Genomic DNA, 24671 nt, shown 5'->3' on the forward strand with positions numbered 1-24671 from the left:
GCTGAGCAGCATCAAATTCTGGAAACTTCTCCTTTAGCATGATGTAGGACTCCCAAGTGGCATCTTCCTTTGGTAAGTTGGCCCATTGCACCAGCACTTCAGTTACAGGATGTCTACGGTACATTGCAACTCGTCGATCAAGTATGACTTGTGGTTGAGCTTAAACTTCCCCAGTAGTAGAAGTGTCCGGCAAATGGCACTGCACTATTGCATTTTCACCCAATTTCCTTTTAAGGCATGCAACATGAAAGACTGGATGTATTTTAGAGCTAACAGGCAAATCCAAGTGGTAGGCCACTAGTCCAATGCGTTCAAATACCTTATAAGGCCCAAAAAATCGAGGAGATAGCTTCATGGAAGATCGGACCTTTATGGAAGTTTGCTTGTAGGGTTGAAGACGAAGGAAAATCCAATCACCCACAGTAAATTCTCGTTCACTTCGGTGTTTATCAGCTTGTTGTTTCATTCTTGCTTGTGCGGCTGTGAGGTTTTCCTTTAAAAGCTGAATAATCTTATTTCTATTCATCAATTTCTTGTCTACTTGATCAACTATAGAAGAACTGGGTACATACTTTGTAATTGTAGGTGGGGGTTGGCCATAAACTGTTTCAAATGGAGTCATTTTAATAGAAGAATGGTAAGAGATATTATACCACCACTCTGCCCAGGGAAACCATTTGACCCATTCCTTCGGCTTATCGCTAGTAAAGCATCAGAGGTAATTTTCTAGGCACCTGTTTACCACTTCAGTTTGCCCATCTGTTTGCGGATGATAAGCAGTGCTCATATTCAGCTGAGTACCTTGTAAATGAAAAAGTTCTATCCAGAAGGAGCTAGTAAATATCTTGTCTCTATCACTAACTATGGAACGGGGACTCCCATGCAATTTAGCTATGTTTTCCACAAAAATACGAGCAACACTTGCAACAGTATAAGGATGTCGTAAAGCACAGAAATGAGCATATTTTGTAAGTCTATCCACGACTACAAGTATAGTACTCTTTCCTTGAGATGATGGGAGACTGTCAATGAAATCCATAGATATGTCGGTCCAAGTAGCATCAGGAATAGGGAGGGGCTGTAGTAAGCCTGGGGTGGCTATTGTCTCACTTTTGTGACGTTGGCAAACATCACATTCAGTAACAAATTTCTTGATAAAATTTTTCATATATTTCCAGTAAAAAAGTTATCGAACTCACTTATAAGTGCGGAGAAATCCCGAGTGACTAGCAATTAGTGATGAATGGAACTCCTTCAGAATTATTGCTTGGCAAGAAGAATGTGGGACAACCACTATTCGGTCTTTATAGCATAAGTCCACCAAATCCCAACTATAATTTGAGATAGAATCTGAGGCTTCTTCTAATCTTTTAATGATGTTTTGGATCTCAGGATTATTTATCTATTCCCTTTTGATAACTTCCAAAATCTCGCAAATAAAAATAACTACTAGTTCAGCTTGTTCTGGAAGGCGTGAGAGGGCATCTACTACTAAATTATCACTCCCCTTTTTATAAATGATCTCATAATCGAATCTCAGTAGCTTTGTGACCCATTTCTGTTGCTCTGGAGAAGAAATCTTTGGCTCTAGAAAATATTTGAGGCTTTTGTGATCAGTGCGTATTTGAAATCGTCGACCAATTAGGTAGGGTCTCCATTTTGTGGCTGCATGTATTATAGCTAGCATCTCCTTGTCTTAAATAGATAAACTCAAATGGGAAGGGGAAAGAGCCTTACTTGCATAAGCGATAGGCCGACCTTCCTGCATTAATACAACCCCTATTCTAGCTCCAGAAGCATCAGATTCAATCACAAACATCTTATTAAAATCGGGTAAAGCTAGCACGGGTATAGTAGTCATTACAGTTTTCAAGAATTGAAATGCCTGAGTTGCATTTTCTGATCATCTGAATGCATTTTTTTTTTAGAAGTGACGTCAAGGGGGCATTAATTTTGCCATAATTCTTCACAAACTTTAGATAATATCCTGTTAGTCCCAAGAACCCTCTTAAAACTTTGATTGACTTTGGAATTGGCCGGTCTGTCATCACTTGGAGTTTTGAAGGATCAACTGCAACACCCTTTTGAGATATGATATGGCCGAGGTACTCAACCTCAGGTTGCCCAAAACTGCACTTGGATTTCTTGATAAAAAGACCATGCTCACGAAGAATATTAAATACAATTTGTAAATATAATAAATGACTTTCTAGAGAATGAATGTATATTAAAATATCATCAAAGAAAACCAAAACAAACTTATGGAGATGAGCTAGAAATATATCATTCATTAAACTCTGGAAGGTAGAGGGTGCATTGGTTAACCCGAAAGGCATTACTAGAAACTCATAATGGCTGTTATGTGTCATGAATGCAGTTTTCTGAATATCCCTTTCATGTACTCTGATTTGATGATAGCCCGATCGTAGGTCCAATTTAGTGAAGACCTGAGCTCCTCCCAATTCGTCCAACAATTCATCCACCATTGGATATTTATCTTTCACTGAGTTATCGGTAGCCATTGCATACGATTGCAAGTCGGTAATCCCCAGTTCTTGTTTTTGATGTCTAGTCAAGGGCATCTGCACAGTAGCTGGCAGTAGCAGCAACGGTGGCGACAGTCGGCAACAGCAAGGGACCCCACGCGGCTGTGGCGCGGCTGAAAACTAAGGCAGAGCAAGTGTGCTCTGCTTCGGTTAGATGCAGAGCAAGGTGGAGCGGCGATGGCTGGGAGGCGAGCGGTGATCGTCGCACGGTGGCCCACAGCGGTGATGGGTTGACTGGGCGACAATGACGCTCGAAGGGAAGAGGAGTGCTGGAGGAGGCACGGCTGGAAACAAGGGCAGCAGCAGTGAGTTGCCCTGTTTCGATCGTCGTGAGGAGGGGGGCAACCGGCGGCTGCAGCTGCGACCCAAGGGGCGGGGCACGGCTAGGGTTGCAGCTGGGAGGTGGGCGGCGGTGATCGATCGGCCGGGAAGCAGCGGCGACGGTGGAGAAGGAGTTGCCCTGTAGTGGCGGTAGAGAAGACGAGCAGGGCTACGATAGAGTGGGACGCTGGTAGCGTCGTCTCCTGGCAGCTGTGGTGGCTCAGGTGGGAGGCGACGGTGGACTCTGGCCGGAAGTGGGGCAGAGCCGGTTGCTGGTCGGAGAGCAGCGACGGGTGGCGGTGGGCTAGTCGAAAGCAAGGGTGCGTGGTGCGATCGACCCTCCTTGATCGCTTCGAGGGGATCGGCTTCCTAGGGTTTGTCAAAAGATAGAATAATATTTTTCATAGATGATCAAAAAGAAGCAGTTACATCCCTATTTATAGAGTTCCGACTTTAACTAAACTAAACAGACTTAATAAATACACAGAAAATAAAAGAAAAACATAAAAAATAAAAGGATCCTAACACTCCCATGATTGTCCCCATGATTGAACAACTTAGCAATAGTCCTCATGATTGAATAATCAAATATTTTTTTGATTGGTTAAGACTTCATATTGGTTGAACAACTTAGTAATGGTATGATAGAATTTTCTATTAACCTTAAAGCACAAGATAATGTCATCAACGTATGTTAAGTGAGTCAACTTAAATTTATATTTAAAATGAAAAAGAGTGAGATTACATAGCCTAGTTTAACAAAGTTGAAAGAAGCTAAATAACCAAAAAATATATATAAAGGGATAGAGGATCCCTTTGCCTAACACCCATTTCATCTTTAAAATAAGAGGAACACTTACCATGAGGCAACAAGTAAAGAAAGAAAAAGAGATACATTGCATGACCCAATCAATAAATTTATGGGAAAAAGTGAAAACACCTATAAACTTATTAATAGCTCTCCAAGAAAGGTGAACGTAGGCCTTTTTCGAGATCTAGTTTAATCAACGTAAGAGAGTTTTTCCCTTTAGAGTTATAAAGTGAATGAGTTAATTCTTAAGCAACTAAAATATTATCATAAATAGTATAACCCATATAAAGGATAATTGCTCAAAAGAGATAAACTTATCCTGAAAAGGTTTGATCCTATTAGTAAGGATTTTAAATAAAATATGATAATTAATGTTGTAGAGAGATATCGGGAGAAAGTCCCCCACCATCAAACGATTTTTACATTTAGGGTGGTCAATGATGTCATCATTCACCTTAAGCTAGTGAATAAAGTTTTGTCTTCATGACTAGGTAATTAGGTTATAATAATATCTTGTGTTGTGGTCTCCCTCATTGTCATACTTAGTTTTAGCCTAATATTATCATTTAGTATTAATTTATCTAATAACAACTTATAAATGATTGTGAAGACACATCATCTTGATGTTGTCGGTCTCAGAAAGATCGGTGCAAGTTTTTTTGTTCTCAAGTACTAGTTAGAGGAAATATCCCCCAATCATCTAAGGTAGTCTCAGTTTCAATTAGAATGGACCTAAAATGCTTTAAATCCAAGGATAAGGAAGACATTAGACCATAAGAAGAGGAGAAAATAGACTAGTGATTTTTATAAGATTGTGGACCTCTTAGTATTTGATTAACCATGACTGAAACTAAAAGATGAAGTGAATCCTCTTGGCCTTATTTATCACCTTAATAATCAAGGAGTTATGGTTCGAAAGATATCTAGAAAGGGAGGTAATGGTAGAATTACCAAAAAAGTATAGTTAAGAAGAATTGGCTAAGACCTGATCAAGCTTAACAAGAACCTTAGCCAATCTCTTTCTATCGTTGGACCAGGTAAAATTAACAGAACCACTCCCAAGATTAAACAAACCAATAGAAGAATAGAAGAATCTAAGCTTTAGAAAGATCTAAGAACCATATTAAGTTTGAAAGGAGAACTATCATACTTTTCAGAAGACTCGGGGATACAATTAGAGTCACCAATCAAAACCCAAGGAATATTATCAAAATTCAGAGAAGCCAGATTATCAAAAAAGATTTACTTAACAATAATATTATTACTAGCATAAATACCTTACAGAAGCCAAGGAAAAGAGAAATCTGATTACAAAATAATAAGTATACATTGTGGGTGGGATGATATCACTTGGGCTTACACATAATGAATTTTATGCAAGAAAAATTCCTTCTGAAGCCCATTGGAAGATCAAGTATAACCCTTCTAATCATGGTCAAAGTATAATGTCAAGTGCTCCACATTATCCTTCTTTGAGTGGGTTTCCTGTAATAGCACTACATCCAATTTGCACTTAAGTTTAATATTAGTATAAAACTCCTAATCTTTATACGGTTAGCATTATAATAATTTCACTTTATTATAACTTTTAAAAAATAAATAAGATTTAGGAAGATACTTCCTGAGTAGAAGGATAACCGGGAGGAGAAGTAGAACCAAGGGAGACACGAGACGTCTTAGTCCGCTGCTACTTGCACTTGAGTGAGCTTTTAACTACCTTTAGCTTGAGGCCTTTGACCACCCTATTGAAGATCCCAACACCTGATGGAGCGGAAGGTCCAGTTAGGACCTTCGCTACATCAAATTGCTCTATGAAGGGATCCTAAGCCACTATAAAAGATAGAGTTACAAGAGCCAATTCCACCTCTTAAACTTGGGATTGAAATGGGTCTTGAGTAATCAGGTCCCAATCTATATAAATATCTTCTTCATTCAATCAAATTTGTTGGTTGTAGGTTTACTTAGAGAGGTCCCACCATCACCTAAAGTGGATCCAGATGCCTCCACATCTGAATCATCCACATATTTGATTGGATCCTCTTTGATTGGATTTGGATCCATCAGTATATATTTATCTTGATTGGTGAAAGAAGACTCACATGAGGTAGCGTTACTATATTGTAGGCCTTGAGCCTTGCCCCTCATGAAAACTACGAGAGATCGTGCCTCAGCCTCACCCAATCAATCATCGTTAGGAGCCACATGGGTCATGGGAAGCACATGCTCCTCGTAAGGAGGACCTGAGGAGGAGGATGCACATTCTTCAGCTTCAATCACCCTGAAGGAATCTTCCAATTAGACAGAGCTCCCAAAACTTGCACACTTTCTTAATTATTTATTATCAAAGATAGCATAGTCCTTTGAAGAAGATTAGATACATTTAAGGATAATAGTAGAGCAGAGTCAACTAAAGCCGAGAGGAGAGACCTTACATACAATGATTTGTGCCCAAGATATGCTCTTCGGAACCCCCAAACAAAACTGATATAGAAGTTTTATTATAAAAAGAAGAGCAAAAAGAAGAAGAAAGGGTAAGTGAAGGTTTAGAGGGGCCCCCCACCGATCTTCCCCACAAATCATACCGAAACAAAAAGTATTGACCAGGATTCACTCATTGGAGGTCTACCCATGAGAGGGGGAGAAGAGACATCCATCAACCCAACCAATTGAAAGCAATATACGTCCTCTTTCAAAGGTTTTAAAATCATGTCATAAGCTAAAACTATAAACTTGAACCCATCAATTGACTTTACCACATAAAAAATTATATATAAAGATTATAAAGTATAATAAAATATTAATAAACTTATTACTAGGTTGAGAAAGGATTAATCCGAATTTGGTGACTTGAAAAATCCTGATGCAGCTTGACCCATAACATCCATAAAAGCTAATTTGAACCCTTGTATTTTGCATTTAGCATTTTATGGGCTGGCCAATTGTGTCGATGGGCTAGCCTTGACTCATTTGCTTCCTTAGAAACTGTTGTTCCTATTCTTTGATGTGTCTTGTTATTAGGTAACTTTGATACAACCCTTATCCGTACCTCCATTGAGTCGATTTCTTGGTTTGGCCTCAGGGAGAGTAGATGATCAATGGAACAAAAAGCAGTGAACATATGATCTTCACATACTGACATTAATGGTGGCTCACATTTATTTTACTTTTAGAAGGTCTTATTCCCATTAATGATGGTTTTCTATTGTCCCTAACTAGTGCTGTAGCAATGGCAAATCAAGATCTCTATGGCTTGCTGCGACTTCATGACAGTGCTGATAGTAATCAGAAAGGGTTGCTAAAATGTAACTAAGCACTTTGTGGAACTCAGGAAGAAAATGATGCCCTCCATATGTTCATAAAGATGATTGATTTAAGCCTACTTTTGTTGCTTGGTCTCTAAGGTTCACAGTCCTGAGCCTCTAGTGGAGACAAACCTAACTTTGCTCCTAATTGATTTGACAGGGAAATAATCTTCTGCTAATGAACCCTAGAATAAATTGAACTTCCACAGACACTAGACCTTTTTTTAGGTCAAAGAAATTGATGACCTAATTGAGCACCACTCCTCATGCATTGTTTATTTAGAAGTTTGAAATATGCTAACTCCTCTTTTATGATTTCTTTTTTTTTTTTCTATCATTGACAACAAATTTCTTACTTTTAATTCGTTAACTATTTTCACTTAAGCATTCTCCTTGCTAACCACTTCTTTTTAGTCGATCAATGGGTAATCTTATCTAGGAATGTATTAGTATGTCCTGAAATGGTTCTTTGATACAACAAATTAAAGTCTTTCATCTCTTCACAATCATCTACACTACTTAATAGGGTTATTGTAGATTGAGCAGTAATATGTGCCAGTGGACTATAAAGTTCGAGGGATGGCTTTGTAGAGGTTGGACTTTCAACAATTTGGTCATGGCAGTGGATCTACCTACGCTTACTATTACTAAAAATATCTTTCATTGACATACTTCGTCGTCATCTGTCGACATCAACATCAGACTCAGTTTTTCATGGCTTAGTGAAGGATGTTCTTATTAGTTATCACCCGTTGTCGGCGTCTTTTCTTCGTTTAAGATATATGAGCTATCAACTGAACGACGGAAAACTAATAAATCAACAAGATTGATGTATCTTTGACGAAGAACAAGCTGCGATTTATCGAAAGAAGTTAATGGTATGGTGTGTTGATGGTCTCTGTTCTTCGTTTAAGATATATGAGCTACTGAAATGAATGGATGGTTCAACTGAACAATAGAAAACTAATAAATCAACAAGATTGATGTATCCTTGATGAAGAACGAGCTGTGATTCATCGAAAGAAGTTAATGGTGTGGTGCAATATCAAAAAATTATTGGTTGAAAAGACTGATATAATGGACTGACAACTTGGGAAAATTTAATGTGAGGAAGCTATTCATGGATCTCTCTGCTCTTTGACTACCAATATGTCAACGTGTATGCCAAAAAACCTAGCCTGCGATTAAGAAAACTGAGGATGAGTTGGGTTACATAACAAGGTCAACCACATGTCATCCAAGATGTCATGGCAGTTCCTTTGACCTTGTGAATCGGTTCCTGCAAGAATTTACCTGTCATATATTAATCTGGAAGCGAAAGAAGCTATATAGTTTAACCAGGAAGAAAAGAGATCAAAGAATCAACAGATGTTTGTGACAAGTTGTTTCTTTCGAGGATGAGTTTGTAGCGGAGGCTATTAATTGATGAGGTAAAAAGAATGCGACGTAGGAAGCTACATATATCATCGAGTTGCAATAACAAATTCGCTAGTTATGTTGTAGAACAAATTGGCAATCTGTGGCGTTGGATGTTCCATTTGGCTCAACAGGTTTCTGGAGATCTTCGACTTTTAATTATGTGGTACAGCAGAATCAAATTCTTTTGATGAGAAAATGTACACAATTCGATGATTGATTTGTTTTCTTTTTTTCTTTTCTGTCTTCTGGCAAATTCATGATACTTTGATGGAATCATTATTATTTCGATCCCGATATCATCCTTTCAAATGTCATTTTCCACCACCGTAAGGAGAACTTTCGGCTGCCCAGGTTAGCTTTTCGTGATTCTTTTGTTCTTCCCGGCGTTGCATTCGAATGCTCACGGTCAACCGGATTTACTGTCCTCTCTTTCGACCTGTGTAGCTCTTGTGGAGAGTTGCTTCCGTGCAAGACGAGATGTGGTCTCTGCACAGAAGCTACCGTCGTGAGGACCGTACGACCTTCCGAAAAATCCTTTGTCCTGGAGCAAGGATCGACAGGGGATCATAAATGCCTTTTCTATGAGCAAATAGCTCCCATCTGTCACCGAAGTGGGCCTTCCACTCCTCCTGTGTTGTGTAGTGTGGCAAGTATTGCTTCATCTGGATTCCTGCCTTGTTACAGAAGTCTAAGATCTTATCGTTCTGTTTCAGTGCACGCTCCAAGTTGTCATGATCCGAGGAAGACGGCGACGACGAGAGGAACGCCACCAGGTAGAAGACCTCCTCATCTGGAATCACTGCCGATGTTCTGTTATCCCACCTGCAGCCACGAATCGATGTGAGATCAAGCAATTCCAGGACCGTAAGATGAATCGAAGAAGAACCGATTCGATTACTTGGATCTGTGAAGTGGGTACAGGAGGATGGGACCGTTGTTGCTGTCTGTGAGAATTTTGCCGAAGACCTCTTCTGCGAAGTCTTTGATCCTGGTTCTGGGTATGAGAAGGTTCAGCCATGGATGCGGAACTTCCCACAGGCCTTTGGACCGCAGCTTCACCTCGGAGACGTGCACCCTGTCCAGGAACTCCAGGTAGGTGACCTCCGACTGGAAGAGGGTGGACGGTATGTACCTCAATCTCGACAGAAGCGCTTCGACTCGCTGCGATCACAGGCACAGGTTACCGCACGTTCATGGCCTGCAGACAATGCATTGCAGGGGTGTGGACCGGGGATGATCACCTGGTGCATGACATCGGCCTCGTCTCGGTTGAAGTTTTTGGTCATCTCGAGGCAGAAGAGGATCCTCCCGTCGGAGTCGAACCGGCTGGCTTGAACGGGATCCTGCGGGTTGAACGACGATCTCCAGTTGTTGAGCAGTCCCGTCCGGTTGATGATCACGAATCCTTCGATGTAGTCGAAGGTCTCCCTCGCCGAGATGAGCATCTCCTGGTCCTCCGTGAAGCTGGAGAAGTCGGAGTACAGAACTCTGATCCACTTCACCTGTGAGAAGCCACTCATCAGCGCTGCTGAATTCTGTCGCTACAACCGGACGAGGTGCCACGGAGTCCCTACCATCTCCGGCGCTGGTTCGAGCGCGATCCTGGCTCCGGTGATGACTCCGAACTGGCCGAGGCCTCCGAGAGCAGCGTGGAAGAGGGCGGCATTCTCCTCGGTCGAGCAGGTAAGCAGCTCGCCCTTCCCTGCACCCAACGTTTCGATGCAGAGTCATGCACAGATCGGTGATGGTGCTGCATGGTAAACTTGCGGCGTGCTCACGAGAACCTGTGACGATCTCGAGCTGGTGGACGTTGCTGATCTGGGGGCCGTGCCGGAACGCCTGCCCGCTGATCCCAGCATTGGACAGCGTCCCGCCGATGGTGAGGTGGAGGTAGTCGGTCCAGGACTTGGGCGCCAGGCCATGCTTCAGGCATTCGAGCAGCACGTTGATCCACAGCTCCCCTCCCGAGGCGTCCACGTAGGGGCGCTCCCCGGCGTGCACCCGCGTCCCGCCTCCGCGGAGCGACTCCATGTGGATGACCACCCCGCCATCGGCCTGCGCCTGGCCCTGCAGCGAGTGCCCGTGGCCTCGGGCCGCGACGGTGAGCTTCGAGCTCGGACCCATTTGGAACACATGCTTGATGATGGCGGCGATGTCCGAGACCGACACTGGGTGCAGGATCGCCGACGGCAGGAACCGGAAGCGGTTCCCAAAGTCTTTTGCGGCGAGGGAGACGTCGTGGAAGCTCAAGTTGCCCTCGAGGCGGAGTGCGTCCAGCGAGGAAGGCACGTCAGGGTCGGAGACATGCATGGCGATGCCGCCTAGGACCAAGACGAGGAAGAGCTCGAGGAAGACGACGCTGTGTTGTCGAAGGAGACAATGCATGGTTATATATGGAAGAAGCGTGAGGAGAAAGGGAGGAGCAGCGGAAGTGGAAGGGGGGAGGAAGGGGGATTTAAAGGGGGAAGTGAGAGGCCGCAAGATTGTCAACCGGTGTTCGATTCAATGTCCGCGACTTTTGACGCAACCGTGCCCTTCTTTTTGGGCCGTTGTCTGAGGAAGCTCTACCTTTGTTAGCTGAAGGCAAGCTTTCTCTGGACATCATAGAAACCCAGCGGTGGTGTTGGAGCCCGATATCGAGACGTCGGAGGGGCGACGGGTGGCGGCCCCCCGGCTCGGGCTATAATAGGACGCCAACATCTCGTGTCACCTTCCTAATGGTTCCTTTACAGATGGGTTGAATCATTGTCCTTGGTTCTTTCTTTGTGAGGTCACGCTCAAGTCGGTTCGAGACCGTCGATCTGGTTCCTACCGAGCCCACCATCATGTAATCGTCGGAACGGTGGCCCCTCCGACGCCAGAGACTCGGGCACCACCACCGGCACGGGGGAGGGGGTCTGATGATCCATGTCACCTTATGGATCGACGGCGAGGGAGGGTTAAAGGTGTTTAAAGTGACAGCGGCAGGGAAACGTGCAAGCGTCGGGATTCTTCCTATCACCACCTAAGCACGGCCGGTGAAGGATTCTGTTCTAGGTTCCATGCGGTGGGGAGCTGGGCGTCGAGTGGTGTTACTGGCTGCAGTAGTCAAAGGCTAGACGTAGCAACTAAATGCTACGATCTCCCTAGGGTGAATCAATCCGATTTGTTCCACCGGATTAGATCGATCGATTGACTTGGCCTTTTTGGTTGGGTTGAGATCACGTTTTAGAGGTATAGCCTTAGCCGCACCGATAAGAGTCCAAAATATTGGGGGACCACCAGTACAATCAGATTGTATAGTAGTGCCGAATGAAAATGGTGGTGGTGGTGGTATGGTATCAGTCAGCAGCGACCCAACCGTGAAATCTATTTCGAGCGAAGGGTGATGCTTCCACCCTAGATTTTGCCTACCACCACCGTCCATGCTTCCAACCCAGCAAGCGTAAAAGGGAATGTGTTTGGCCAAGATTCGGTGTCTTTACACAGCTGTTTGCACCACCAAGGAAAGGAAGAAGAGAGGTCAAAAGCAGCAGCAACAGCAACATGAAACATACGATGGAATATATACAACAAATAAAAAAGGTGTGGGTGGGCGTCCAAAGCCGCGTTCCCATTGGTTGGTACGTATGAACGCCCAATCAACTGCAAGTGGGTCGTCAGTTTGATCCCCTCAAACAAAAAATATACTGATATCGGCAACTAACTGCATATCAGTCGATCGAAGAAGAAAGGGATGCATAAAAAATCGAAATGGAAATCCCAAGGGACAAAACTAGCAGGACAAAGACGGGATGGAGGCATCTCCGAGAGGAGGAGGATGGTGGCACAAGGAAACGAGAACCACCTCAAAAAGCTGTCCTCCGCCTGAGCTTCTCACGTCCTCCCACCAATTGATTGGAGGGCGTCGCACAGTACGACACTGACACGCGGCGGCTATCACCACCGGCCGTCGTCACACACACTAGATATCAACACGTGGCAGCTGTCACACCGATCGTCGCAACTGCCACGTCATTAAATCATCAACAACGGTACCATTCCGTGTCCCACAGGGGAAGGGGCGGGACCACCCAAAAAGCTCGAGGCCCACTTCTTCTCGTGTGCCCACCAACAACCCACTGGCTTCCCATTCATATCTTGTCCCCTATGCTTTGCGCAACACAACACAGCCGCCATCGCCCACTCATCCCGTGGTTGCATCGTATTACATATGCCTCGGTGACATTTTAACGAGAGAGTAAGCAGGGAATGGGTATTTTAACGGCGTGCTTGGAACACGTTGTTCACGAACGATGGGGGGAGGGAGGGAGAGCAAAATCTAAGAGGGAATGGAATATATGGGAGAGAGAGAGAGATCAGATTGCCGCCGCCGCCCTGTCGCCTCCGGAAAGAATCCAAGATCGATCCATGCACGCGTCAGTTTCTCATACGTAGATCTCGTCTTTGAAGTAGGTTGTCGATGGCTTATTGGCTCCTCCATCATTAGAAGTTACAACGATTCTGCTTATACTACTGAAGGAATGTGTAATTATTGTATTTATGCTTTTTAAATCTAAAATTTGAATGAAAATAATTATTAAGGTTATTTGATTACAAATTTTGGAGTTGGTTCGAATTTATTTGAACCGATTCAAAAATGTATTGAATCAGAAGATATTTAAGACTATAATAGGTAATAATCATTAAGGTTATTTGATTACAAATTTTGGAGTTGGTTGGAATTTATTTGAACTAAATCAAAAATTTATTGAACCAAAAAATATTTAAGACTATTCTAGGTAATAATTATTAAGGTTATTTGATTACAAATTTTGAAGTTGGTTGGAATTTATTTGAACTGATTCAAAAATTTATTGAATTGTAAAATATTTAAGACTATTATAGGTAATAATTATTAAGATTATTTGAATAGAAATTTTAGAGTTGGTTCGAATTTATTTGAACCAATTCAAAAATTTATTGAACTGAATATCCACCACAAATAAAAAGGTTAAAAATGGTGAGAATAAGAGGGTTAATTATATATTACCTATCTTTTTAACATTTCACTCCCTAGGCTTAAAAAATTTATATTGAAATCTTTATACTTATGAAAGTGAAATACTTAATCTCATTTACCCTAATATTGTCGACTTTACTGAAAGAAGATATAGCACAAGATAGCATATGCATGAATGACGTTGTATCGCTTTGTCTCACTTACTTCATCTTCCCTCTCTCTTCTCATTCTCGATGATGCAGATGTCTCATCAGTCTTCTTTTCCTCTTTCTTCATCTATATAGATATCTCAGAGGAGGAAAAAAAGGCAGAGCGGTGCAATGCTAACGAAGATGCGTAACCTCCCTTATCTTCCTCATATATCTCATCGTTTTGTCTTTTTTTTTTTTATTATCGTTGATGTTTGGATTGACAATAGCAAAATTGATCATAGCATCGTTATCATCGACCGCCACCATATTAGCCACCAACGACGGCAAGTTTGTCACCATTGTTGAAATTGACTTTTTATCATTCATTATTATGTCATTCATGCACGTGTTGTCAATGTTGTATCTTTCATCGATAAAAACAACGACGGTAGGATAAATAAAAATAAATATTTTATTTTTATAACTATAAAAATTTTAATATAAAAATTTAAAAATCTAACTATAAATAATAATATATGACTAATCAAGAATAAGACACCACAATGGTTTTAGAACAATGCTGCAAGTTAAAAAATGTTGTAAGAGAAAGTAAAATGACAATAAGGTGCTCCTTAGGAAAAGATAAATAAAATGGTTTTTAATTTTTTTTTTCGAGAATCCGTTCAAAAAAGAAAAAGCAATATGTTTTTTTATAGGGATAAAAATTCATATATTTCCTGTCCCTCCATTGCTACATCCAAGCTCATGTGATGTGCAATTGTCCTGCATTGCTATTTGGAAGCATTCATCAGAGAGACAGGAGGAGCAAAAGGGTACCATCGTTGGTCCTCTCTTCTTGCATCGACGAAAAGAGTATTCATTGGTGATTTCCTTTTATAGGTTGGGCGTAGGTACTTGTAAAAAAGATGATCCAACATTATCCTCCTTTCTGAATTCCAATATATTAAAATTTATCTCACAAATCGGTATTAAGACACTTGGAAACAAAACAAAAAAAAAAAAATCAATTTTTTTTCTGATACTTTTTTACCTTATAATATAATCTTTCTAAACATCTTCAACTTCGATAACCATCAAATTCTACTCTTAATTCCTTATAATTTTTCTTTCTTTAAAGCATTATTGCTACTACACTATGGTATATTTAGGAAAACAAAAAATCATTCATGTTATCTATCACACCCTTCCTGCCAAAGCCTCCACTCTTTAAAGAAAGATAATTTCCGCCACCGATGACTTATTTCTTTTCGAAAATACGTCGATTGATAATATTAAATCAGATATTTTTTTTTTCTGATTTAACTATATTATTGATTATACTTTTTACATCTAATTTGGACTTTGCAAGATATGGATGACTTTGGCTTCACTCCTTTGCCATCTTCAAAAGTCATTCTTAAAACCCACACCATCATATTTGAGTGCATGTAAATTCAGAAATCTATGTAAATGACACCAACAGTATAAATTTGGTACCTTAGATCATTATTCTTAGACATCCATGACCTAATACCTTAATTAAATTCCTTAATATCCCCAAAAGTGTAAATATTCAACCATATTTTCTTGCCATCTGAACAATAGTTGATTTTCTAGAACTAAATAAATTTTCATGATGATTAGCATAAACTTTATCAAATATTAATTTAAAAGTGTGACTAAAAAGATCAATATTGTTTCTCTCATTTATATATATATCTAACAACTAATATTAAAAATAATCAAAATAAATCTACGTCCGACTTTTAAAAAGAAAAGGAGTGAATTCTTGAAAATAAATTTTCTTTTTGGGGTTTTCCCTAATGTTCCTTTATTTTCGAATTCTCTAACAACGTTTTCTTTGCCTAATATATGATGAGATATTCTTGATTTGATAACTAGTTATCTATTTCTTTTCTTTTCATTTTCTCGAGTGAATTGGTCTAGTTATAGTAGTTTTACATATTTTCAATACCAAGAAAATACTATAACGTAGTACAAAAAATAATGTTACAATGTTTTCAATAATACTAAGAAAACATTGTATTGCGATATTTGTGTTCTACGTTACGTTGTTTTTGTAATGTGTTACTAGTGTTTTCGACAATACTAGGAAAATACTATAATGTAATATAAAAATATCATATTAAGTATTTTTATATTACGTTATAGTAGTTTTCTAGTATTATTAAAACTACTGTAATATATAGTATAAAGGTATTATAACTAGACCGGTTGATCGCATGGACTGATATATAGAAAAATGAAAGGAATAATGATAAGTGGCATGGGTATTTCAAATATCAGATTAAAAAAAAGAATACAGCTATAAAATTATAAAAATAGAGAAAAAATTTTCCCAAAAAAATTGAAGTTTTTCTCGTGAATTTGCCCCCTTTAACTAAGATTCGTGTTGGTGATGTGAGATCCAACAACATTATGCCTTGTCATGCTATTGTTACTATCACATCACCAATAGAATCATCAAACAATCTGTACTGCCAAAAGAAATATTCACACAATCAAAGCTTAGGTTACAATCGATATGAAAATAGTCACATCACTTTGTATACAAATATATGCATCATAGTATTTATTACGTACATACTATTGCGCATGTATACTACTATTACACACAGCCATGCAATGAGTCCTGTATATAGAGAAACAATTGCTCATTTACTTCTTGTATGGAGACAATAATCTGAACCTTTTCACAAGTGAAGGAAACAATCCCATGTTGAAATGGAAAGAGATTTTTTTTGATGACTATATATATATATATATGTTAAGAAAATATTCATGTGAGTGTGTGTGTATGAGATTGCAAGAGGATCAAGAATAACCTCAGCCGGTAAAGTTCAAAAGAAACGGGTGGCGTATATTAGATTTGATCCATTAAGTATTTACTGATCATAAACTTTTAGATTGCATTGATATTCACTTTTACATATATTATTTTTGACCAATTTGACTTGATTCATTCATTGTCAATAATATAAACTCTCATATCACTTTTAAAAGTTGAGCTTCATCTATAAATAAATAAAAATATAATTACATACATACATACATACATACATACATATTTATTTATTTTTAATTATGAATAAATATAGTTAATTATACTTCAATTAAATTTAAAATATGAAACAACCAAGTGTTATCGTTTTCCTTATCTTATTTGGAGTCACAACCTCATGATTCAAGTTTTCAAGATTTCATAGCTCGAAGTGTAAGAATATGAATATTAAGGAGTCTTATACATTATCGTCAGTATAATATTAATAATGTTCGATTGGGTTTACATCATTAATTATATTGAAAATATTATATTGATTTTTTTTTCAAGACCCCTACTAAGATAAACTTATACATTGAATTGTCCTTTTATTAGCCTCAAATGACTACAGTCACCACCCACGCCATAGTAACTTATAATATTCTACGCTAACTAAAATTCCAAATTGGCTTATGCCCATGGTTATTACATGCATGAATTATATTATCATTCTTTTCGTTTTCCTCTTTATTCCTCGTCACTTTCCAACACAAACTCTATAAATTATTCTTCCCTAGGTTTATATTATTCTGCTCTTTTGATTCTTGAACAAAATTGCAGGGTGTACAATCTCTAAGGCTGTTCCACGTTTTCACACTTCGAAAGAAGAATATAAACGACTTTATTGAGAGATAAGTGGGTGATGTTGAATTGATAAGGAATTAGAAAGAACAAGGAGAAGAAACGATGCATCATTTTATGTGCAATTATCAGAGTAAGACAGATACCAGTGTTTACTGTTGTTGACATGGATGGATTGCAGTGGCCACAGCATATATGCTTTCCAGTGATTGGTGTGACTTGTCATGCAAGCGATACTTGGGTATGATTCATACGCTGGCTTGGTGAAAACCCTAATGCAACCTAATGATGATGATGTGTTTTGTTTTGGATGCTTTGTGGGTGGGGGGGGGGGAAGAAACCAGCATTTAGGCACAAGGTAATTACGATAGCAATAGCTAATTTAAATATTTCAATTATTTGAGATCGACTATTTGGATCTTTTATATCTTTGAGTATTGAGATCGACCATGATCTTTTATAGCAATAGCAATAGTGACCATGATCGATGTGGTTATTGGGACTGAGCGATGAAATTTTACGGAGATCATTCCACCTCCTCCATGATAAAATGAAACACAGTGTATGGATGAGGATATGCACATGGCACAATGTCATTTTAATGAAACATGACCAATTACTAAGTCAATTACTAATTACAAATATTAGTAAGAAAATCATGCTACACAAATTTTGATGTGTATATTTGAATGAAGTTTTCAGGTATATATATACATGTAATATAATATAACATGGATTAACCAAATGAATGATATGAAATATAATATTTTGAAAGGACATATGTGGCATAGAAAATTAGAGATAAATGATTTTACAACCTTAATGCACTATTTTCTTATTTATTCATTTATCAATAATCCTCTCTCTCTCTTTATATATATATATATGTATATATATATATATATATTATTATTATTATCCAACCAAAAAAATTAATGCTCCTTCTAATTGGAGAGGTTGCTCATAGATCATGATGATGTTCCAAAGAAAAAGGAGAATATATTCCTCTCTTTTTGGCGATCGACATCGAAGCGTGTGGCTATCAAACATGCATCCACCAACAAAATTCCAACAATGTAAGAGTCCCTCAAGGAACTGAGTTCCAAACATTGGTGCTGGTTTCGATGGTCGAGTGGGTGGAAGGGAAGGCATCGAAAGCCACACTTGTGGAGGTGAAGAGGCAGCAGGTGCACTTAGAATCCTGGTGATTGAGTTGGGAAGATTGTGTTGTCTCCAGGTTAATTTTCCATGTGGAATTTGTTCTGCATGTTGATGGAGATGTTGTTGTCTTCATCGACAAGGAGAGGGATGCTGCGGAGAGGAACCAACTCGATGAATTGTTGGGCTCTTCTTCCATGATGTTGAGACCAAAAACCATTCAACCAAACAGAGTGCTCGAGAAAGGGATTTACAGTATTCATCTCTTCCGTGTTTGTGTTGCATACTTTTTTGTTAGGAAAGATGAAATGACATCTTTGCATTTATCAATTATAATAAATGATGATAATGATTTAATCTCATCTTCACTATTTACCTTTGCTCACATCATTAGTTTAGCTGAAAAATACTTTTTTTTTATTCATTAGACGATGGAGGCTTTATTGGTTTATTACAAGATTTAGAAAACAAATTTAAAATATTTTTTTTGAGTTAGATTCAATGCTTAATATATTTATATATATATATATATATATATAGTTTCTATTGAGCTAATTAGGGACTCAAATAGAGATGTAGTCTTAATAGAATAAATCATCAAAAATGTAATTTTTTTCTTTTTTTTTAAATTCATCATAATCATTCAATATGGCATTAGTTCAATTTGTTTCTTACCTTTATGTTTAATTAATATCCTTTCATGGATCTTTTTGGCACTTAAAAGATCATTCTTCTCTAGCTCTCTTTGCGGATAATTCTTTAAAAAATGATTTTTTTTAATACTTATTTTAGATAATTTGTTAAAATTTAATTTCTAAAATATGATTTTACGACGACGGTGTACTTAATCCACTTATCAAAGATTTAGGGTTTGAAATATCCTCCAATAAATTTATAAGTCATTGCATTTCAATATCAATATCGAAAAGATTGATAGATAAATTTATGATCAATTTCCCAGGCCCAACATGGCCTAGTAGTTGGGGGTTGGTTGAATCATGTCTACTCATGTATTTAGTATCTTTTGGATAACTTAATTTGAACTTTTTGCTCACAAACTAAACATAGGTTAATTCATATACATGTCATCAATCACACTGGTGGATGGATTATTTAGCTTTTTTCTTACTTACGTGATATATAATGGTTTCCAATGAATATTACGTATGCATTGTTTAATTTGGTGACACATAGTGTTTTATTCGTGCAAACAAATATCATTTTGGATGACCATAAAGAATAGTTATAAGTAGCATAATGCTAAAATATACTATTATGTTCATTATTTTGTGCATTATGATATTACTAGATTTATGAAATTAAATTAAATTAAATAATAATAAAAAAGAGTGTATCGATTGCACGTAGAACTCGAAAGGTAAATGTGTACGATCATCTCTTTAAATGTTAGTAAATTATTTCTATGACTCAAATCCTATTCTCCTAAGCGAGTAATTAATATCCGTGAAATTAAATTGGTGAAAGAATCCTCATGAATTTGTATTTGTAAGGGTACGTCTTAGAATCCTCATTGCATTATCCGAATCACATAAATCGAGTAATAAATTATGATTCAATTTTAAAATCAAGATTTTTCTTTCATACATAAGAGTTTAATATTGAGCGATATTAGAAACACATGTTTGTCATTCATTATGATTTTTTTTTTTTAACTTCAAGGTATCTCTTCAAATAAAAAAAATACAAATACAAATTAAATTAATTTATATTATTGTTTATGATTGGAAATAAAATATAAGATTTATATTGTAGTTGAATCAAAATACGAACTATATATATATATATATATATATATATATATATATATATATATATATATATATATATATATATAAGTCTACTTTGGCCCAACAACTATAATAGTCATGCCATAAATATGTCATATATTTATATATTTAATGATCTTTTGCAATCACAAATGGATAGGAGGTTCAATATTTGATGCAAAAATTTCAAATCGAACCTTTAATAAGTCAATCGGAATTGACTTTGCATCAATGGAATCTTATGGTTTCTACATTTGAACAACTCTGGTAACCAAAGAACACTTCAATAGTTGAGTGACTCGGTCATCATTTGACTGAATAAGCTTCAATAGTTGACTACAAATCCAGACTCAGTTAGCAAAGCTGTTATCTGCAAGGAATATACAAAAAATATAAAATAAAATACATTTACCCTTTGATGATAATAAAAAAGATAATTATATCTAACAAAATAAAATTCTATCCTAATCAGACCATAACACATCTCGTTCAACTTCTTGTTAATATGCTTTTCTCTACATCTCGTTCAAGTTCGATCATTTGTTGTGCAATTCTCTACATCTCGTTCAAGTTCAACCATTTGTCGTGCAACTTCTTCTCTATTATGAAGAAGACCACATTGTTTTTCTTCTTAAGAAAGATGTCATTCCATTAATCATTTGTCATTCAACTTCTTCTCTATCACGAAGAAGACCATATTGTTTTGCTTCTTAAGAAAGATGTCATTTCATTAATCATTTGTCGTTCAACTTCTTCTCTATCATGAAGAAGAAGATCACATTGTTTTGCTTCTTAAGAAAGATGACATTCCATTAATCATTTGTCGTTCAACTTCTTCTCTATTATGAAGAAGATCACATTGTTTTGCTTCTTAAGAAAGATGACATTCCATTAATCATTTGTCGTTCAACTTCTTCTCTATCATGAAGAAGATCACATTGTTTTGCTTCTTAAGAAAGATGACATTCCATTAATCATTTGTCGTTCAACTTCTTCTCTATCATGAAGAATACCACATTGTTTTGCTTCTTAAGAAAGATGACATTTCATTAATCATTTGTCGTGCATCTTCTTCTCTATTACGAAGAAGATCATATTGTTTTGCTTCTTAAGAAAGATGTCATTCCATTAATCATTTGTCGTTCAACTTCTCTATCATGAAGAAGACCACATTGTTTTGCTTCTTAAGAAAGATGACATTCCATTAATCATTTGTCGTTCAACTTCTTCTCTATTATGAAGAAGATCACATTGTTTTGCTTCTTAAGAAAGATGACATTCCATTAATCATTTGTCGTTCAACTTCTTCTCTATCATGAAGAATACCACATTGTTTTGCTTCTTAAGAAAGATGACATTTCATTAATCATTTGTCGTGCATCTTCTTCTCTATTACGAAGAAGATCATATTGTTTTGCTTCTTAAGAAAGATGACATTTCATTAATCATTTGTCGTGCATCTTCTTCTCTATTATGAAGAAGACCACATTGTTTTGCTTCTTAAGAAAGATGTCATTCCATTAATCATTTGTCATGCATCTTCTTCTCTATTATGAAGAAGACCACATTGTTTTGCTTCTTAAGAAAGATGTCATTCCATTAATCATTTGTCATGCATCTTCTTCTCTATTATGAAGAAGGCCACATTGTTTTTCTTCTTAAGAAAGATGTCATTCCATTAATCATTTATCGTTCAACTTCTTCTCTATCATGAAGAAGGCCACATTGTTTTGCTTCTTAAGAAAGATGCCATTCCATTAATCATTTGTCGTTCAACTTTTTCTCTATCATGAAGAAGACCACATTGTTTTGCTTCTTAAGAAAGATGACATTCCATTAATCATTTGTCATGCATCTTCTTCTCTATTACGAAGAAGACCACATGGTTTTGCTTCTTAAGAAAGATGTCATTCCATTAATCATTTGTCATGCATCTTCTTCTCTATTATGAAGAAGGCCACATTGTTTTTCTTCTTAAGAAAGATGTCATTCCATTAATCATTTATCGTTCAACTTCTTCTCTATCATGAAGAAGGCCACATTGTTTTGCTTCTTAAGAAAGATGCCATTCCATTCATCATTTGTCGTTCAACTTTTTCTCTATCATGAAGAAGACCACATTGTTTTGCTTCTTAAGAAAGATGACATTCCATTAATCATTTGTCATGCATCTTCTTCTCTATTACGAAGAAGACCACATGGTTTTGCTTCTTAAGAAAGATGTCATTCCATTAATCATTTGTCATTCAACTTCTTCTCTATCATGAAGAAGACCACATTGTTTTGCTTCTTAAGAAAGATATCATTCCATTAATCATTTGTCGTTCATCTATTTCTCTATTATGAAGAAGAAGACCACATTGTTTTGCTTCTTAAGAAAGATTCCATTCCATTAATCATTTGTCGTTCAACTTTGAAGACCATATTGTTTTGCTTCTTAAGAAAGATCAGATCCCATTCCATTGTTCTATCGGGTGGTGGGAGAAGAAGGCAGAAAAGATGATAATTAGAAAATAAAAAAGGTGCAATGGACATTTGGAATTGATGAAAATAATAAAAGATAAGAATAATTATTGAAGAAGCTTTATTGAAAAAGTGAAAAAGCTTAAATACATTAACATATCCCTCTCCTATTTATATAGATTAGGAAGAAGGATTTCCCTCAACAGAATGTCCCTCTCCTATTTATACAAATTAGGAGGAAGGATTTTCCTCAAATAGAGAGATTTCCTCGTATAGTTGAGGAAATCTTATCTTCTATCATGCCCCCGCAAGATGTTGCTCCTGTCAAGGATACCAATCTTAGATCGATAAAGAATGGTTTACGAGCGAGGGGCTTCGTGAGTAGAGCAAGAGCAGATCAACGAAGAGTATCACAGTGAGGAAGATAAGGATTGGCCATGGAGCCTCTTAGGAATTTGACTATAGCGACGTTGGTCACTGGTCGAAGATAAGGGTGAAGCTTTGTTTTTCTCAGCGACATTGGTCGCTGGCTGAAAGTAAGAGCGAAGCTTCGCTTTTCTTACTGCTATGATACCATGATAAAAATAATAGAAGATAAACAATTATTGAAAAAGCTTTATTGAAGAAGTTTTATTGAAAAAGTGAAAAAGCTTAAATACATTAACATGTCCCTCTCCTATTTATACGAGGAAGAATTTTCCTTAACAAAATGTAGGATTTTCATTTCTATAGCACCATCCAAAAAGATAGCTATCAATTTCTATAACTTTGCCTACGGAGGAATGATTAAACAAAGAACAAAAACATCATAAAGCACGAAAACAAAGAGAGACATTGAAACAATCATTGAATTAATTCTCTCCGCAAAGAAAGAAATGATTAGAGTAAATGACATTAAGTAATCAAATGGACGGCTTTAACTATTGAGATAGATGCACACCTATATAGGTTTTCTAAAAAGAAGGAAAACACACGATTCAAAAATGAATCTAAGCCATCTTGCAATCACTAATGCAATGAAGATGATGGTATCGATTGCTTTATGGACACATATGTTTATTATATAGAATATTCCAAATTAATTTTGATGGTCCGAGGAATGACTTAACCCAAATGAATTTTGGATTTGCCAAATGGATTGTATATGCCAAATTATTGTGACGTCCTAATTAGTTTTGAAGATTCAATGAATGTGTTAGTTTTGGTATTCAATTATTTATGATCAATTCAATGAACAAAATCATGAAAAATACACTCTTGCATGTTAATGTTCATTTTCTTGCATTCAAGTACATCCAAATGTTATTGCAAAAACGATTGTTCATTGTCATTGTATAATTAGGAATGAATATGAGATTCGAGTTACCTTAGTCACTCATAGATTATATGGAGGTAAGATTAGATCCATTAAAAAATTGAGCTCCAAAGGTATATCTAACAAATGACTTATATAAAAAATAACTATTTAATCAATATAATCATGCAATATGTGATGTAAAATATATTTCAAACTATTGAATACAAAATAATAGGATCCATATTTTCTAATTATGTATGCCAAAGTTTTCTATTAGAAATAGACAAAAGAAAAAAAAATTGTCTGGTTAATGTATTTTATATGAAGTCAAACCATAAGGTGTTATATCTCAATCAAATTGCATTGCATCAAACGACTCTTCAAAAAGATTCCCTCTTTTCCTTTCTAATCCTATCCTTTAGGAAGGGGTGAAATCATGCTTTCATGCTTTCTACCTTTGTTTCTCATCAAGTTTTCTAAATTTTAATCAGATGGCATCCATCTCAACTTTGAGATGCTTTTATCACAAAGCTTGTATCATATGTGATAGAAAATCTATTGACACATAACATTCAATTCATCCTTTATGCTTGTATAAAAATTTAAAACACATAAGCATAAGCTTTTTTTGAGTTTATTATAGAAAGGAAGATGATTACAAACTTCATTTTCTCTCTTTATGATGAGAAAGATAATTTTAAACTTCTTTATCTTCCTTTATGATAAGGAAGACAATCACAAGCTTCCTCTTTTTCAAGATATAAAAACATATCTTAAATAAGGAAAAGAGAAGAACTCTCTCCTTTCTCGAA

The 24671-nt window shown here is 37.0% G+C and overlaps 1 protein-coding gene across 1 annotated transcript; it reads right to left on the reverse strand.

Annotated features, from left to right (window-relative positions):
• Window positions 1–8609: 8609 nt before the first annotated feature.
• Window positions 8610–11032, reverse strand: LOC135623168 (cytokinin dehydrogenase 4-like). The gene is made up of 5 exons (XM_065125792.1): window positions 10184–11032; window positions 9974–10101; window positions 9641–9901; window positions 9298–9560; window positions 8610–9221 (listed from the first exon to the last, which is right to left on the reverse strand). Exons 1-5 carry the CDS (start codon window positions 10782–10784, stop codon window positions 8897–8899), a joined length of 1578 nt encoding a protein of 525 aa, XP_064981864.1. The 5' UTR covers window positions 10785–11032; the 3' UTR covers window positions 8610–8896.
• Window positions 11033–24671: the final 13639 nt, after the last annotated feature.

Source organism: Musa acuminata, chromosome BXJ2-9 (assembly GCF_036884655.1).
Source record: "Musa acuminata AAA Group cultivar baxijiao chromosome BXJ2-9, Cavendish_Baxijiao_AAA, whole genome shotgun sequence".
NCBI classification, from domain to species: domain Eukaryota; kingdom Viridiplantae; phylum Streptophyta; class Magnoliopsida; order Zingiberales; family Musaceae; genus Musa; species Musa acuminata.